This window comes from Anomaloglossus baeobatrachus, chromosome 1, assembly GCF_048569485.1.
Source record: "Anomaloglossus baeobatrachus isolate aAnoBae1 chromosome 1, aAnoBae1.hap1, whole genome shotgun sequence".
Taxonomy (NCBI): domain Eukaryota; kingdom Metazoa; phylum Chordata; class Amphibia; order Anura; family Aromobatidae; genus Anomaloglossus; species Anomaloglossus baeobatrachus.
This window is the reverse complement of record NC_134353.1, coordinates 425,363,795-425,382,400: the sequence shown is the minus strand read 5'-3', so window position 1 is coordinate 425,382,400 and position 18,606 is coordinate 425,363,795. Positions and strand designations below refer to the sequence as shown.

At 48.1% G+C, this 18,606-nt stretch overlaps 1 protein-coding gene across 2 annotated transcripts in view; it reads right to left on the bottom strand.

The window, feature by feature from the left end:
* CREB3L3 (cAMP responsive element binding protein 3 like 3) overlaps positions 1–18,606 on the bottom strand; it is a 383,132-nt gene that overhangs the window by 191,198 nt on the left and 173,328 nt on the right. For both annotated transcript variants that reach the window (XM_075337865.1, XM_075337866.1), the window contains exon 6: positions 17,002–17,108. In XM_075337865.1, the coding sequence (XP_075193980.1) occupies positions 17,002–17,108 (107 nt within the window). The remainder of the gene's footprint in view (positions 1–17,001; positions 17,109–18,606) is intronic.

Here is an 18,606-nt window from a genome sequence, read left to right as displayed (position 1 = left end):
AAGGAAGGTTTCAAGCCCCTTGTCAATTAGCCAGCCAGGGGCAAGATTCTATGTCTTATCCCACCAGCAAGCCCAGAGAGGGAAACGGAAGCCCAACGCGGGGATAGGGTGTCCACCAGAACCCACAGAGATCCCAAGGGTCAGATTTTGTGGGCCGCAGCTCCCAACATACAAAATTGCCGGGAGGGGACTTCTACCGTTTCAAGCGGAGTTGTCCTGTTAAAGACACAAACACTGAGTGCAGGAGGAAGGGACCCCTGTTTGCTGTACCAGGGTGTGGGACCTGAATACAACCGCCGGAGGTTACCGGTCACTGGCAATTTGGTTTACTACTGGACTCTATGTGAATTTTCTTGGAACTGTGAGTACACCGTTCTTGCCCAGTCCAGCCCTGCTTGACACTCTCCGCAGCATATTTCCACGTACACCTGGGTCCCGAAACAACACCTCCTCTACCTGTGGAGGGGATACCATCCTGCTTCCCCACTCTATCAGCCATGGGCATCCCATATCCAGGCAGTGGCGGTGCTACCAACTCTTACCGCAACCCACGGGTGGCGTCACTGACAAACCTTTCCCCTGTAAATACACCCTTTCTACAGTTGTGAGGACGGACGGCCGCACAATCCCGGGTCCGGCTGCCACTCGAGCCACAGTAACGAACCCGGATCCGAGCACCCCCTTGTAGAGGGGTCTGGCCCCCGTCTGCAACACAGGTAACAGGAAAACAGACCTATCTCTGGCAGTAGCCAGCAGACAGGAGGGGGAATAAAAAGGGTGTGGTGTCTTCCCATTGGCTGAGGCTGAATGATGGTGATTTCAGCTGGAAGACACAAGCCACCTACAGTCAGCCAGTGGTACTGCAGAAACCCATGGAACCCCAGCTTAGTGGATGAGCGGAGCCTGCTTCCACCAGAGTCACTGGCACTAACGCCTCTCCCATCACTAGCACTATCCAAGACGTCGCCTGGTGATTGAAGCAGAAGTCACAGGAGCGGACTCCTGTGGGGACGTGACAGTAGGTTACCTGTTTTAACCAGCAAGAAATGACTTCCGAGCTCTTGATTGGGGGATAAATTAAACGCTAATAATGTGAATCCATCCATAAATTCTTCACGGTCTATTGCCAGAGCACAATTAGACTTTTGCTTCCTAAATATATGGGCAAGAGCCATATACTCTCTGACGGCTAAATCAACATTGAAATTAGGTTGGTATGGCCTTGCTTGTATATGCTTACCATCCATGTAAGGAGCAGTGTGGTTCACATTATAATGATTAAAGCACAAAGGATTTTTATTATATGAATCACTAAATGCTTCATTATCTACAAACCCTAATATAACACCTGCTGGAATTTGGCCTAAAAAGTGGTTCTCGTGGTTTGTAATTTGTGTACCAGCCAGTATGCTGTATACTTTCATGCAGGCCCTAGCGTATTTGGCTTTTGCGGATAGTAGGGTTTGACTTTGACCTATCTGGACAGCTGGAGAGAGAGAGATGCTTGTAAGATCTGTATAAGGATCTGCATAACCTGACATCAAACAGAAAGAATACTTATTGCTCAAAAGCTTTATCTTACGTTCAAGTCCATTCAGTATGACCTTCGGCTGATTAAATATATCTCCAAAAATTGAGCCCAAGAGACCTACAAGTTTAGAGTGGGAAGTTATATGGGCTCTTTTGACAAATCCAGCATTTGTGCCATCCAAGACCCGATCATTATGATGACCTGCACTATTTTTATAGAACAATCCAGCGATAAATTGCATTTCTAGTTTGTGAACTGTAATTTAGAAAAGTTTCAATGTATGCTCTAAAGCTGTAGAGGTTATCCGACTGTGATATAACGTGATATCGACCTGATTAAAAAGAGTCGCCAGAGGGTAGTTTATAAGAGCTACACTGGCCCCATCACCGACAGCTGTATTATCTTGTTTGACGAAAAAGGCAATTTATGTACAGTAACAAGTTATTTAGATCATAATAATATTCACCACTTCCCAATATGAAAAGTTCCAGGCGCGCATTGTCTGACAGAGCTGCAATAGTTTGAATTTCTACAAAAAGTGATTTCTCTATTCTTGTTTGTATTGGAGAGAAGTCAAAAATATCCAGTCCAGATTTTGCGCACTCTACAGAGGCATCGTGTATGAAAGCCATGATAACTGATTAGAAGATGTTACCGTCAGAGTGTCTTACTCTTTTCTGACGGGTTTGCAGGTTTGTTTCTTGGCAGTATTTTTATTCATTAGCTTAGGAGGTTGTGCATAGCAAACCTGTCTTTTTCTTTTTTGCTGGTTTTCAGCAACATAAATGATATCAGAGCCCTCCTGCGAGTTTATGTTTAAAGGCCACTTTACATGCTACGACATCGCTAAAGCGATGTGGTTGAGGTCATGGAATTTGTGACGCACATCCGGCCGCGTTAGCGATGTCGTTGCGTGTGACACCTATGAGCGATTTTGAATCGTTGCAAAAACGTTCAAAATCGCTAATTGGTGACATGCCCCCCTATTCCCAATTATCATTGCTGCTGCAGTTCCGATGTTGTTCGTCGTTCCTGCGGCAGCACACATCGCTATGTGTGACACCGCAGGAATGAGGAAGGAAGGAGGTGGGCGGGATGTTACGTCCCGCTCATCTCCGCCCCTCCGCTTCTATTGGGCGGCTGCTTAGTGACGTCACTGTGACGCTGCACGAACCGCCCCCTTAGAAAGGAGGCAATTCACCGGTCACAGTGACATCGCAGGGCAGGTAAGTAGTGTGACATGTCTGAGCGATTTTGTGCGCCACGGGCAGCGATTTGCCCGTGTCGCACAAACGATGGGGGCGGGTATGCACGCTAGCGATATCGGTAACGATATTGCAGTGTGTAAAGCGGCCTTATGACTACCTCTTGAAGCTCATCAAGAGAATGCCAAGATTGTGCAAAGCAGTAATCAAAGCAAAAGGTGGCTACTTTGAAGAACCCAGAATATAAGACATATTTTCAGTTGGTTCACACTTTTTTATTAAATATTTCATTCCACATGTGTTAATTCATAGTTTTGTGCCTTCAATATGAATCTACAATTTTCAGAGTCATGAAACTAAAGAAAACTCTTTGAATGAGAAGGAGTGTCTAAACATTTGGTCTGTACTGTATACCAGGATGTGGCCATCATGAGGACATGTATACCAGGATAGGGCCATTTTGGGGACATGTATACTAGCATGAGATCATTATAGGGGCATATATACCTATATGGGGCCATTACTGGGACATATATACCAGGATGGGGCCATGATGGCATTGGCAGCAAAGCACAGCAGAATATGTTGGCACTATGGAAATAAAGCTCATTATTATTAGTATTATACAGTTAAGTCCAGAAATATTTGGACAGTGACACAAGTTTTGTTATTTTAGCTGTTTACAAAAACATGTTCAGAAATACAATTATATATATAATATGGGCTGAAAGTGCACACTCCCAGCTGCAATATGAGAGTTTTCACATCCAAATCGGAGAAAGGGTTTAGGAATCATAGCTCTGTAATGCATAGCCTCCTTTTTTTAAAGGGACCAAAAGTAATTGGACAAGGGACTCTAAGGGCTGCAATTAACTCTGAAGGCATCTCCCTCGTTAACCTGTAATCAATAAAGTAGTTAAAAGGTCTGGGGTTGATTACAGGTGTGTGGTTTTGCATTTGGAAGCTGTTGCTGTGACCAGACAACATGCGGTCTAAGGAACTCTCAATTGAGGTGAAGCAGAACATCCTGAGGCTGAAAAAAAAGAAAAAAATCCATCAGAGAGATAGCAGACATGCTTGGAGTAGCAAAATCAACAGTCGGGTACATTCTGAGAAAAAAGGAATTGACTGGTGAGCTTGGGAACTCAAAAAGGCCGGGGCGTCCATGGATGACAACAGTGGTGGATGATCACCGCATACTTTCTTTGGTGAAGAAGAACCCGTTCACAACATCAACTGAAGTCCAGAACACTCTCAGTGAAGTAGGTGTATCTGTCTCTAAGTCAACAGTAAAGAGAAGACTCCATGAAAGTAAATACAAAGGGTTCACATCTAGATGCAAACCATTCATCAATTCCAAAAATAGACAGGCCAGAGTTAAATTTGCTGAAAAACACCTCATGAAGCCAGCTCAGTTCTGTAAAAGTATTCTATGGACAGATGAGACAAAGATCAACCTGTACCAGAATGATGGGAAGAAAAAAGTTTGGAGAAGAAAGGGAACGGCACATGATCCAAGGCACACCACATCCTCTGTAAAACATGCTGGAGGCAACATGATGGCATGGGCATGCATGGCTTTCAATGGCACTGGGTCACTTGTGTTTATTGATGACATAACAGCAGACAAGAGTAGCCGGATGAATTCTGAAGTGTACCGGGATATACTTTCAGCCCAGATTCAGCCAAATGCCGCAAAGTTGATCGGACGCCGCTTCATAGTACAGATGGACAATGACCCCAAGCATACAGCCAAAGCTACCCAGGAGTTCATGAGTGCAAAAAAGTGGAACATTCTGCAATGGCCAAGTCAATCACCAGATCTTAACCCAATTGAGCATGCATTTCACTTGCTCAAATCCAGACTTAAGACGGAAAGACCCACAAACAAGCAAGACCTGAAGGCTGCGGCTGTAAAGGCCTGGCAAAGCATTAAGAAGGAGGAAACCCAGCGTTTGGTGATGTCCATGGGTTCCAGACTTAAGGCAGTGATTGCCTCCAAAGGATTTGCAACAAAATATTGAAAATAAAAATATTTTGTTTGGGTTTGGTTTATTTGTCCAATTACTTTTGACCTCCTAAAATGTGGAGTGTTTGTAAAGAAATGTGTACAATTCCTACAATTTCTATCAGATATTTTTGTTCAAACCTTCAAATTAAACGTTACAATCTGCACTTGAATTCTGTTGTAGAGGTTTCATTTCAAATCCAATATGGTGGCATGCAGAGCCCAACTCGCGAAAATTGCGTCACTGTCCAAATATTTCTGGACCTAACTGTATAGCCATAATAGGGTCATACAGCAGGATGTGGCCATGATAGGGACATAAACCAAGATGGGGTCATGATAGAAACATGTATCTAAGGACAAGGCCATATATACCAGGATGGACAATGAAGAGGACATATATATATATATATCAGGATGGAGCCATACATAACAGGATGGGGCCATATCCAGGATATAGCCATGATGAGGTCTTACACCAGGATGGGGCAAATTTACCAGGAAGTGGACAAGGATGGGAGACATTAGTACAGGATGGGGGTCAGTACTACACAATGAAGGGGAGGGGAGGCAACTTGTATGTGTTTATAGAATTTAGAATGCTACAACTGCCCATACATCTGAGCCCCATGTGGGGAGGGAGTTCAGACTAAAATTTTGCACCGGGGCCCATCGGACTCTAGTTACGCCACTGCTGGTCTGGTACTACAGATCATTTATAGTTCAGCTTTCCAACTGTTTACATCTTGCTGGCACCGGAACTGAGAACAGCTATTTGGTGGATGTGTAAGAGGACAGCCAGAAGAAAATACTCAGACTCACGGTCTTTGGGCACCAACAATACCATCTGCCAAAGGACCAATGTCACCAGGAACTGATCTGACAGGAGAGTGTTTATTAGAGATAAGAGTTAGAAGGAGATGCCGAGTCAGGTGACTACTATGGCAGAGTTGCTAAATATAAAAGGCCAGTGAGAAGATATAGTTGGTGCCAAGAACATCAAGGGAATGGACTTGTGCACAATGGAGCAGGCCCATGTCGTGTGCAAGGGGATCATCGGGACGTGCACTGACCCCAGAGGAACTCGAAGCCTGCATACAACTGACAGATGAAACCAAAGACTGAATACCATCTCCAGAGGAATCCAAAGACTGAACATCGAACACTGTTATCAGAAAAGGATTATTCTATGTGGTCAAGCACCAAAGATTAGACATCAAGAGCCTGAGACTGAGAAATGGACATTTCTTCCAGTGAAGTGTGACGCCCTGGCAAAACCAGGTATTCACAGATGTCTGTACCCCCGCCAAGGGTACAGGAATCACTTCCTCCTTGGAAATTAACACCACACACCCCACACACAGGAACACCAGCCACAAATCCTAGTCGCCCCCCTATGACACACAGGACACACCAGTGTGTTACATCTCGTGGCTCTCCTCTTGCAAGGAATGAGGTGGTCCCCCATTCCTTGTCTGCCGCGAGCCCTCCTGCACAGCAGCGCCAAAGGCCTGGGAGACTGCAGGAGTTTCCTCTTCCTAGATGCAGCAGAAGGGTGACACCTAGTGGTTTACTCCTTGTAAGGAATGGAGTGGTCTCCCATCCCTTGCCTGCCACGTGTCCTCCTGCTCAGCATTGCAGAGGGTCGGAGTGGTTGCACAGTGTGCAAAGGATAGATGCTCAGGGAAGCAGCAAGACTTCCCTTAGCTCTGCACATTGTGAAACCGAAGATCCCGCCTTTATGACCCAGAGGCAGGAGGTTGAGCATGTGCCCCACGTGACGTCTTCTGATTCGCTCACTGGTATCACACGGCCAGATAACGAGGCTGGTGATGTGCTGAATCCTGACTGGCCGGGCCAGGACGTCACAGATCATGATTGGGTCACATCCGTCTCGCGCCCGCCCTTGGCTGGAGCTACATCTCCTTAAAAACCCCTCCTGCCATCATGGCGGCGCGCGACCGTCCTTCTATGTTTGGATGTCTGGCAGCGTGCTGCCACGCCACTGTACAGACATTGTATTTTGCAGGTCTTGCCCCTGCCTTGCTGCTCCAGCAGTATTCCGTTTAACAGGCTGTGTTCCTGTCCCAGGTGAGCTCCTTGAATCTCTGTCGGACTCACCTGGTTTCTGAAGCACACGTGCGTGGGCACCTCTGTGCTACCCTTGTGCCATATTTCTGTGACTCCCGCTGGCACACGTGCGTAGGCATCTCTGTGCGTCCCCGTGCAACAGGTACACCGAGTTGTGAGCCCCGTGCCATACAACCCTCACGGGTTAGGGCGGACGGGTGTACGCAGATCGTCTGTGACATTCCAGACGATCGCTAGCAGCAACCCGCTCACTCTTCTCCCACCATAGCAGCGGTCCCTTACACCGCACAGTGGACCTTGACCGGCGGAAGCTGTCCATATACCATCTTGGCACGCTTCCCCGGGTCCCCCTCGTAACACCAGTGGGTGGGACCAGGCAGATGGGAACGCCCACCTAGGGGTCTTGAGGTGACACGGGGCGGGAACCAGTGAGTTGGAGTTAGAGTTAAGTTGAGTTTCAGTCTGGAGGAGAGTTGGAGGAGTAGTCGGTGACAGGAGCTGAAGTGCAGTGTGGTCAGGGTTGGAGCCCTTGGACCACGGGAGGACAGACTAGGTGGCAGACAGCTTTGTAGAGCCACAGGCGACGGAGCTCTGGTCGCGGGACACCTGAAGTGGACCGGGGCAGGGTTGTACCCCGCCGGTACTGAGGAATCCAGTCCGGAGGCCGTGCACGGGCGGGGTACCTGGACATTAGGACGAGGCAAGCTTCAAGCCCCTTGTTAATTGACCAGCGGGACAAGGTACCAGGCCTTGTTCCCGAAGAGAGAAGCCCAGATAGAGGAGACCGGCAGCCCAACGCGGGGGACAGGGTGTGCGCCAAAAACCCATTGAAGTCCCACGGGTCAGCATCTGCGGGCAACGGCTCCCTCTGCGTCCAAAACTGCAGGGGAGCGGATTTCTCCCGTTCCACACGGGGTTAATCCATACACCACAAAACACGAGTGCAGGAGGAAGGGCCCCTACAATGCCAACCCGTGTGCGGGACCAGCACACCCCTCCAGAGGAAACCGGCATCCGGCCTTGGTTTACAATACGGACTTGGTGTGATTTCTTTTTAATTGTGAGTACACCGATGTCATCCGGTCCAATCTGCCGACAGCGCCACAGCCCTGCTCCTTACCTGCACCTGGGCCCCGAGACTACACCTCTCCCCTACCCGTGGAGGGGATACCACCTTGCTGCCCCAACGTCATTGGTCCCGGACGCCGGCCCCGAGAGGCAGTGGCGGTGCCACCATCCCATCACTGCAACCCACGGGTGGCGTCACAAACAATCTCCCCTGTAAATACCCCCCTCTATCACAGTGTGCGTGGACGGGCGGTTGCACAAGCTCCGGGTCCGGTCACCACCCGAGCCCCCCAGACATGATCCCGGACCCGAGCGTCACTCGAGCAGCCCATATTTCATCAGTTGAGTGTAACTGTAAAAGATGCCATCTGTCATTTAATTTTGTTTGCCTTGTGATACTTCTTGGTGTATTGTTTACCCTGCCAATTCCTCTTCTCCATGTTCCCACCTAAAAAAAACCCTGAAGTCACCAATGAGTCATTCTTAATGCATGTAACACAGTTAGATAGTTACCGGTATATAGGTTGAAAAAAAACCTAAGTGTATCTACTTCAACCTTCCTCTACCAATCATACATTTTGTCACTAATCATTTATTACCAACAATGTTATGTGTACTGAGGAAATCATCCAGCCCTTTTTTAAAAGTTGTTATAGTATCTGCCATTACTACCTCTTGTGGTAGGGCATTCCACAATCTGACTGCTCTATCTGTGAAGAACCCTTTCCTATTTAGTTGCTGTAATCAGTGTCGGATTGGCTACCGGAGGAACCGCAAAGTAATACCAGTCCTGGCTGCGGTTACCTGGATTGAACTCCGGAGCTCTCACCTGGAGTGCAGCCTAGACTGAAATCACGGTTTACAGGACTGAACTGCGAGCGCCGACTGATTCCCCGACGTTTGCGGTTCAGTTCATGACAGCTGCGGACAGGCAGGGCTGAAGTCCAAAGCTCTCACCTGAGCTCCGGACGTCAGCCCGGCCTGTTCGCAGCTGTGACATGAACTGAACTACAATCGCCGTGGAATCATTCGCTGCGCTCGCGGTTCAGTCCTGCAAACCCTGAGTTCAGTCCAGGCTGCACTCCGGAGCTCAGGTGAGAGCTCCGGAGTTCAATCCAAGTAACCGCAGCCAGGCCTGGTATTACTGGCGGTTCCTGCGGTAGCCAGTCCGATTCTGTCTGTAATCACCTTTCTTCCACTCACAGTGAGTTCCCCCTGGTCCTTAGTATTGTCTTTGGAAGAGAATAAGTTATGTGCCATTCCTCTGTATTAACCACACATGTATTTACAGTATATATATATATATATATATATATATATATATATATATATATATATATATATATATATATATATATATATATATATATATATAAATGAGATCTCCTCTAAGATGTCTTTTTTCTAAGCTAAACAAATCCAACTTTTTCAGCCTTTCATCATATAGGAGGTCTTCCATTATTTGCAATAATCAAATTTCCCACCTTTGACTAAAAAAAACATATTTAGAAGTTAGAGTCAAAGTGTTGTGGGGGAGTGCACTCACCAGAGCTCGCTTCTCGAGGTAGCAAAACAGACACCATCACTTTAAGAGTCCATCCAGTTTATTTCTTCTGCATAAACTGGCTCTCCAACAAAATATTATGGGCCCTCTTGTGGCTTCAAAACAACATGAACACGGTATGGCATCCATTCCAAGTCTGAACAATTTAATCCCCCTCTCTTAGGGGCTACTTCCAAAAGGCATAGCAGCCTCCACTTACTGACCATGTGCCAAACAACTGACACCATTTTAAAGGCCTGAGACACACCCATAGGCGGAGGTATGTGAGCAGCCATCAGATCTGCCCATCTCTCCGACAGATCTGATGGCTGCTCACATACCTCCGCCTCTGGGTGTGTCTCAGGCCTACAAGTGCTAGAGCAGATATCCAGGTTTACATCACTTCATGATAAATACTCTACGCTCTGTTACACACCCATTGGGTAAGCACCTTTGTCAGACCCCCTCCTCAGTGACCATCTCCTAGATACTGTCCGATCTGTCTCTGGATTATCGAGTACCTTATAGGAGCCACTGTCTGGGTCCTTCAGTAATGATCTGGCAGAAGATTTGACACCTCTAGATCCTCTGCATTTTCCATTTGCAGACCCAGTATGGCCTTTTCTTTCTGGCCATCTTTGGCTGTCTTCTGTCAGTGAATTGCTCCATTATTCTCAGCAGCTACAGATCAGTCACTCAATTCACCCTTTCCTTTGGACTCAATTTCAGAGGGCTTGAATTGCTCAGCATTTGTACCAAAGGCTGATGTGTAATTGGGTGCTCTATAAGCTTGGCTCCTTCCCCTGATATACAAGAAAATACAACCCTCAGGTGCATCATGCTTTTCTTTCACTGGGCCCCGGCCCAAAAACGGACTCCATCTCAGACAAACTTGAAGTTGTTCATTTCACTTTGTCCTTCCAGTTTTAAATGTTTCTGTACCGCCCCGGGGCTCGGCCGGCTGCCGAACCGCTCGGATCCGGGCTCGTCGGTGGGTGGCTCGAGCTCCTCCCGGACCCAGGGGGTCACGTCGCTCTGAAGGAATGCTGGCGCTTTGTGAGGGATGGTGTTCGGTGGGGAGGTCCACGGCCGAGGCCACGGTTGTTTTTGGAGGTTAAGTCGTAACGCCACCCACGGGTTGTGGTGAATGGATGGACACCACCGCTGCCGTTGACTAGGTTCCCGGGGACGGTGTTGCACAGCTTGGTGTTGACCCCTCCGTGGGTAGGGGGTTATGGTCCCGGGGGACCGAAGGAGGTGCTGAGGCGGGGGGATGGATGATGCGTGCTGGCGTGTCGGTGCGGTGCAGTGCGTGGCCCGAGGGCACTGTTGTACTCACTATTACAGACACACTGGAGTCTCTGGTAAACCAAACAAGATGGTGGACGGTGCACGCAGCCAGCTGCGCTTTTCCCCTTTTTCAGGTTGGTGGTTTCCGCCTTTCTCCTGCACCTCACTTTTAGTAGAATGGTGACTCCTATGCCTGAGCAACGGTAGTCCGCTCCCCAGCTTTGTGTGTGCCGGTAGAGCCCGTTTGCCCGCAGACACTGGCCCGTGGGATCTCGATGCCCGGGCGGTGGCTTTCTATCCCTTTGGTTGGGCTGTTGTGTTCAGTCGGGTCATGGGTGGGAAAGGACCTAAAGTCCAGACCCCAATCAGTGAATTTGACTTGGTCCAGTGGCTTCTAGGCCTCGTACTGGGTCTAAGTACCCCTCCTAGTGCTCCGGTTTCCAATCGGTTCCGTTTCAGTACCAGCGGGCCACTATTCGGTTCCGGTCCCTTACGGTTCCACCGGCTGTAATTCCAGCTCCTGCAGGCGGCCATCACCGTCTGCCTCCTGGCCACAGGGTATCCGGGCTCCGACCCAGATCCCTGACAGACATCTTCTCTTTGCTACCACTCTCCTCCACTCCTGTCACTAATCTCTCTGTTTTTCCCGCCTCAGGCCATCCGAACTCCTCGGTGGGTGTGGCCAACCGCCTGGCTCCGCCCCCCGGGTGTGGACATCAGAACCTGAGAGGGGTGACTCAGTGTTTTAAGGTTGGCTACTGGTACCTTTTTAGGGGAAGTTGTTTGTGTAAGGGCCTACCTGTGACTACCTGGCTAGTCCAGGGCGTCACACTTCACCTCTGCAAGGTATGCAATATGATATTCTAGAACAGACCTGGGCAAGGGGCGGCCCGCGGGCCACATCCAGCCCGCCTACTCTCTGTGACCGGCCCGCCTGTCTTCAGCCGGTGCAGTGGAGCCGGGCTGCAGCGTGCTGGGCAGGGAGAGATCCTGCAGGTCCGCACAGTAAGTGCAGGGAGCGGAACGCAGGAGTCTCTCCTCTGTTCCCTGCCGGCACTTTGTCAGTGACACACGCGCGGGCTCTGATGTTATCAGTACTGCGCTGCGTGTGTCATTTCAAAAGTTCCCACCGGCAGGAGAAGGAGCAGCACAGTGGGGGCCTTCACGGGGAGAAGCAGTGGCGGGGCCTTTCGCAGAACAGCATCAGCGCAGCCAGGGCCCGTATAAGAGAAGGAGCAGCTCAGCGGGGGTCTGTACAACAGAAGGAACAGCTCAGCGGGGGGCCTGTACGGAGGTGCGTGAGGACGGGGACAAAAACAAGGGAGAGGTAAGTAGTGACTAATAAGCTGAGGAGGGGACAATGGGGGAGGGGGGGGACTGGTGACTAATACTGGGGGTGTAGTGGTGTAGTTTTACAGGTGTAGTATATGGTGTTGTGTATATAGTGGTGTAGTATATAGTGGTGTAGTACATGGGGTCAGGGGCGTAACGACCGCGGTCGCAGAGGTCGCCACTGCGACCGGGCCAGCAGGGTTATAGGGGCCCGGCAGCCGCTCTGGAGAGCCGGCTGCCGGGCCCCTATGTGTAGTGCTGCTGTGTAGTGGCCGACAATGCGACCGTCAGGGAGCCGGCCTGTGAGTCAGGGGAGCCCAGTGTCAGTAGAGGGGCCCCTGACCTGGAGAGCCCCACCAGCCGTTTCTGAGCTGCAGCAGAGCAGGAGTGCTCCTGACCTGCACAGCAGACGGAATAATCCATCCTGCAGGACCTGCGATGACGTCACGCCCATGTGACTGTGTGGGAGGAGACGCAGGGTGCCGGGCAGAAAGCAAGAGATAGTGAATCCTGCAAGACATTTGGACACATGATGACTGGTAATAAGAAAAGAAGGGACATGAGAGGGGATGCATGGTGAGTGGCATATGAGGGAAGATGGAGTTGCAGGGTGAGTGGCATATGAGGGAAGATGGAGTTGCAGGGTGAGTGGCATATGAGGGAAGATGGAGTTGCAGGGTGAGTGGCATATGAGGGAAGATGGAGTTGCAGGGTGAGTGGCATATGAGGGAAGATGGAGTTGCTAGGTGAGTGGCATATGAGGGAAGATGGAGTTGCTAGGTGAGTGGCATATGAGGGAAGATGGAGTTGCAGGGTGAGTGGCATATGAGGGAAGATGGAGTTGCAGGGTGAGTGGCATATGAGGGAAGATGGAGTTGCAGGGTGAGTGCCATATGAGGGCTGCAGACTGACAGAAGGATGTGAAGGGGTGCAGAGTGTTTGAGAGGGGTAAGTTGGGGTACAGGCAGGGTGAGATATGTGGGCAGGGTGTGTGACATATCGGGGTGTAGTGTGTGTGTGATCTGGGGGTGCAGGCTGTATGGGGAGCAGGGTGTGTGAGATATGGGGGTGCAGGTTGTATGGGGAGCAGCCAGCAGGGTGTGTGACACATGGAATTTTTCCATTCTTTCCAACCATTTTCCCAACCAGGTTTCTGGGGACCTGAATGAAATCTTCCACAAGTTCCAATAGGTTCTGAGCTCTCTTCATGGCTTCCACAGTCCGCAGGTTTCAGTGTGTTTAGGTTTCTCATCAAGCTGGAACTCTTGTTACTTACACTTCTGAGCTGAGTCAATCTTTATGTCTTCAGTTTTGGCCCTATCAGCCAGATCAGTCAAGCTCCCAGCTCCTGATGAGACCTCTGGTCCAGACTTCACCTCCTCAGAGGTTCTTTCCATTTCCAAAGCATCAGCTGTCTCTTGAGTCTCCACTGCATTACCTTCAACTCCCTCTTGGGTCTCTGTAGTGTCACCTTCAGCTTTCTGTTGGGTCTCTGCAGCATCACTTTCTACCTTCTTTTGGGTCTGTGCAACATCACCCTCAATTTCCTCAGAGTTTTCCAGAACTTTAGATGTTTTTTCACACTCCGACCCCTCACCTTCAGGTTCTCTGGAGTCTTGACCATTTTCTTTTTTAAATTCCTCATCTCACCTTTTTCTGCCAGGATATCACACCCCTCAGCACTGTACTCTTTTGGATGTTTGAGGATTTTTCCTCCACCAACTCCTTCCAGGATTTCATCACCTGCGGCTCCTCACGCAGTTCATCTCCAACAGCGCTCTCACAGATTTCATCTCCTACAGTGCTTTCACGAATTTCCGCTAATACAGTGCCCTCATGGATTGCTTCACCTATAGCGCTTCCATGAATTTCTCTCCTACAGTGCTCTAGCAGATTTTTTTCTCCTATAGCGCTCTCATGGATTTCTTCTCCTATAGCGCTTTCGCCCGACAGACCATCAGCTTTATGTTTAGAAATCGTAGAGGACACCAATACTGCTTTCTCAGTTGGCCCCTTTTCCATGATTTCACTCTGCTGATTTCCATTGTCACAATGTGTCAGTTCCAGCTCTGATTCCTCTTGCAGCACATCGTTTTCTGCATCTAATCCAGTAGTTGTGACTGACAACATGACCTCATTCTCCTTCCTTACCCACTCAAAGTCTTGAAGAGGACCAACATTTTGAATGGAAGCACACGACACTGTCTCTTCCTTGGTTATATTTTCATAGGGTGCAGCTTGTGACGGGAGGAGGATTTGTCTTCTTTCCCCGGCTCTTCTTTACTGTACTCCCCTGCTACTTTACTATAGTCACAGTCTACCTTGGAGTCACCATCACTCACACTGGTGCCATGTAACAGCAAGTCCTCATTTAACAAGTTGTCAGCCCCCTTTTCTGGAGCAACCCCGATTTCAACAGTCACACTACTGTCAATTTTTTTAAAAGTCATGTCGCTAAGTGGGGCACATCCACCATTTTCTTTAGTCACCCCTACATTAGGACTGTCAACTCTAGGAGGCGCTATCTCCTCCTTTTTACACCCTGACATACAACCAGGAACCCCTTGAGCCCCCTGCTGTGGTGCAGCTACCTTAGGGCCGTTCCAGCTCTTATCTGATCAACTGGACACTTCCCCCTGCTCCCACAAGTCCCAAAATGATCCAAAGTCCTTGCCTATAATAACTGGATATGGGAAGTCCGAAACTACACCAACAGACTCAAACACCTTGTCCGTCTCAATGGCCACTCAATGACAGTGGATATTCATTAACGTTCCCTTGACAGCAGCTGACATCCATCTTCTTTCCACCACTGCAGCCACCTCTTTGGACTTAGGAGGCTCCACCCCCTTATGGGTAACTACCCCCTGGGATCTCCCTAGGTAACTCGGGTCTGTACTGGCCCCACAAGGGATGCACAAACCAGTCCATCCCCGCCTTATCAAGTCTGTCTGTCAGCAACTCCCTTCGCTGACGCAGCTCCCATTGCAAACGCTGTTTTTTCACAGCCCTCCTCCTGCCAGTCCCCTTTATTTGTTCACCGACCTGCACTAGCTTGCTTCCCAGCTCCTCAATCTCATCCACCTGAGCTGCCTCCGTCAGACGATCCATGCGTTGGTGTCGGGTCTGCTGCTATTGCCGCTGCTGCTCAACTCACACAGCTCTGCACCACTCCAAGAATCTTCGTGGACCCGCCGATCCACTGCAAGCAGCTGCTGCAACCCGTCCATGTGTCTCCTGGAGCGATGCCCACACTCTAGCACCAATTGTGGGGGATGAACTCACCAGAGCTCGCTTCTCGAGGTAGCAAATCAGGGACACCATCACTTTATGAGTCCATCAAGTTTATATCCTCTGCATAAACTGACTCTCCAACAAAATAATATGGGCCCTCTGGTGGCTTCAAAACAACATAAATACGGTATGGCCTCAATTCCTGTTGAGGACAATTTAATCCCTCAGGGATTACTTCCAAAAGGCATAGCAGCTTCCACTTACTGATAATGTGTCAAACAACTGACACCATTTTAAAGGCCTGAGACACACCCATAGGCTGAGGTATGTGAGCAGCCATCAGACCCACCCATCTCTCCGGCTGCTCATAAAACCTGTCCCTGGAATGCCCTAATAAGATTTGTGGCACTACAATTGCTAGGGCAGATATCCAGGCTTACATCACTTTCATGATTAATTCCCTCCACCATGTTACAGTGTGTAGCCCAAAACTAGATCCCATATTCTAGATGTGGTCTTACAAGTGATTCATAGAGGGGTAACAATACATTGGGATCATGGGATCTAATCTCTCTTTTTATACACCCTAAAATCTTGTTTGCTTTTGCAGCTGATGCTTGACATTGAGTGCTGCTGCTCTGCTTACTTGTAACCAGAATCCCCAAGTCTTTCTCCTGTTCTGTAGTCTTGAGTTTACTTCAAGTTAATGTATATGCAGCAATAGAATTATTCCATCCTAGGTGCGTTACTTTACGTTTATCAACGTTATATCTCATTTGCCAAGTATCTGCCCATTCCGACATCTTATCCAGATCGTTTTGTAATAATGTACTATCAAGGTCAGTTTATAATATCCCACATAGTTTGGTGTCATCAGCAAAGACTGACACTTTACTCTCTATTTATTATTATTATTATTTATTATTATTATAGCGCCATTTATTCCATGGCGCTTTATAAGTGAAAGAGGCTATACGTACAACAATCATTAATAGTACAAAACAGACTGGTATAGGAGGAGAGAGGACCCTGCCCGCGAGGGCGCACAGTCTACAGGGAATGGGTGATGGTACAATAGGTGAGGACAGAGCTGGTTGCGCAGTGGTCTACTGGACTGAGGGCTATTGTAGGTTGTAGGCTTATGGGAATCCACAAGGTCATTAATAGAGATTAAAAAGAATCGGTCCTAGCACAGATCCCTGTGGCAGCCCACTGCTGACTATAGCCCATTTAGAGAATGTACCATTTATGACTACTCTTTGATTCCTATCTTTTAGCCAATTCCTTACCCATCTGCTTATAGTTTCCTCTAGTCCTTGCTTCTAGAGCTTCATTATAAGACTGTTATATGTCGCAGTGTCAAATGCCTTTGAAAAGTCCAAATAAATAACAATGTGTTACATTCCTCGTTACAGATGTGCAAGATGTTGGTCTCCAACCAATCTGATTTGTAGTGAAAAATTCCTTTAATAAACATGAATCCACATTTTAATTACACTTTTTATTTTTAATTACTCTCTTTTGGTTGCTCATCTTCCTAGGCAAGTTCAACGTGTTATTTTACTGCAAGGCTGGAATCACACACAGTGGTCATACCTTGTGTTCACTGTCAGTATGAATATACTTCAATGCGTGCCTTGCTTTTCAAATGAATGTATGTTCTACTATTAATTTGTAAGAAGGTTGTACAAATATATACCTGGTCTCCAGTCCTTCCATATACTCTTTCTTCTTTTTTCGACTTTCTTGTGCTGACTGTTTATTACGGATTTTACGTCTAATTTTCTTAAGGACACGTTCTTCATACTGTTGATTAAATGAATTAAAACATATTCAGCTCAATCAGGTGGAAGAGATTGCAACTGTTCTGATAATTAGTGAGAAAGGTGGCCAAACAAAAAATGCTTTCATGCTTGCCATGACTCTATCATAGTGGTCTGTTTTGAAGACTGACCCTATACTGGCATCAAATACCTCTGAAATTCCATCACCGACTGTGTGATAGACTAAAATACTAAAGACATGCTAGTGAGAAGTCATTATGTGGATAAACCACCAGGAATTTTCCATACAACAGGATCAAATTGGGGCTGTTATCCTTGTGCTCACCATATGGCATGTCGTAACTTTTCTCAGAAGTGTATCTAGGTTTTCTGGCACCCAGAGCATGAATTCAGTTTGGCGCCCTGCCAAGCAGTTTGAGTAGTTGTTATGTGATCAATCATTCATATGCGCAGGGCCACCATCAGGACATTACAACCATGACTCATGTGTGGGGCCCGGTGAGCAGGTCAGGAGGAGGGCCTGGCCACTGACAGCCCGGACCCTACCCTTTCACTCCTCTGATCATCGGGCCTCAGGGTGCAGGGCCGTTCACATCACCACAATTCAGGGCAGTGAGGAGGGCCAGGCTGCTCATACAGTAGAGAGCTGTCCTCTCTGTTCCTGCTCTGCACTGATTTGTGTGATCTATGCAAAGCAGGACAAAAAACTTACCAGACCAGAATGGAGGCTGCAGAAGCTGAGAAGATGAGAAGGTGAAGGACTTTCTTCCCAAGTAAATTCTGGACCTTTCAGGTCATCTGACTAATAATGTGCCTGATCACATGACCAGAAAGGTGAATTGGAAGGTACTGTAGCTGCCTGGAAGGAGCCTCTACATTCTAGTCTCAACCCTGGCTTCTCTCCTGCTCTGCACTGATCAGGAACTGCAAGATGAGGTAATGTATAGTGTGTGTAAATAACTGCCTGTTGTAGGGATCTGTGTGTATCTGTGCATGTAGTCTGCATGTATCAGAGCTGTGTGTCTATAGAGCATGTAGTAGAGCTGTGTCTGTCTACTGGTGCATGCAGTGTGCATGTAGCAGAGCTGCGTTTGTCTATATGTGTATGTATAGTACATGTAGCAGAGCTGTTTGTGTCTATAGGTACATGTAGTAGAGCTGTGTGTATATGTGCATGTAGTAGTGCTGTTTGTGTATATGTCCATGTGGTAGAGCTCTGTGTATATGTGCAAGTAGTAAAGCTGTGTTTGTGTATAAGTGCATGTAGTGTGCATGTAGTAGAGCTGTGTTTGTGTATATGTGGATGTGGTAGAGCTCTGTGTGTATATATGCATGTAGTAGAGCTATGTGTATATGTGCATGTAGTAGAGCTGTGTGTGTCTATAGGTGCGTATAGCAGAGCCATGTATGTCTATGGGCATGTAACAGAGCCGTGTATATCTATGGACATTTATTAGAGCTGTATATGTCTATGGGCATGTAGCAGAGCCGTATATGTCTATAGGCATGTAGCAAAGACG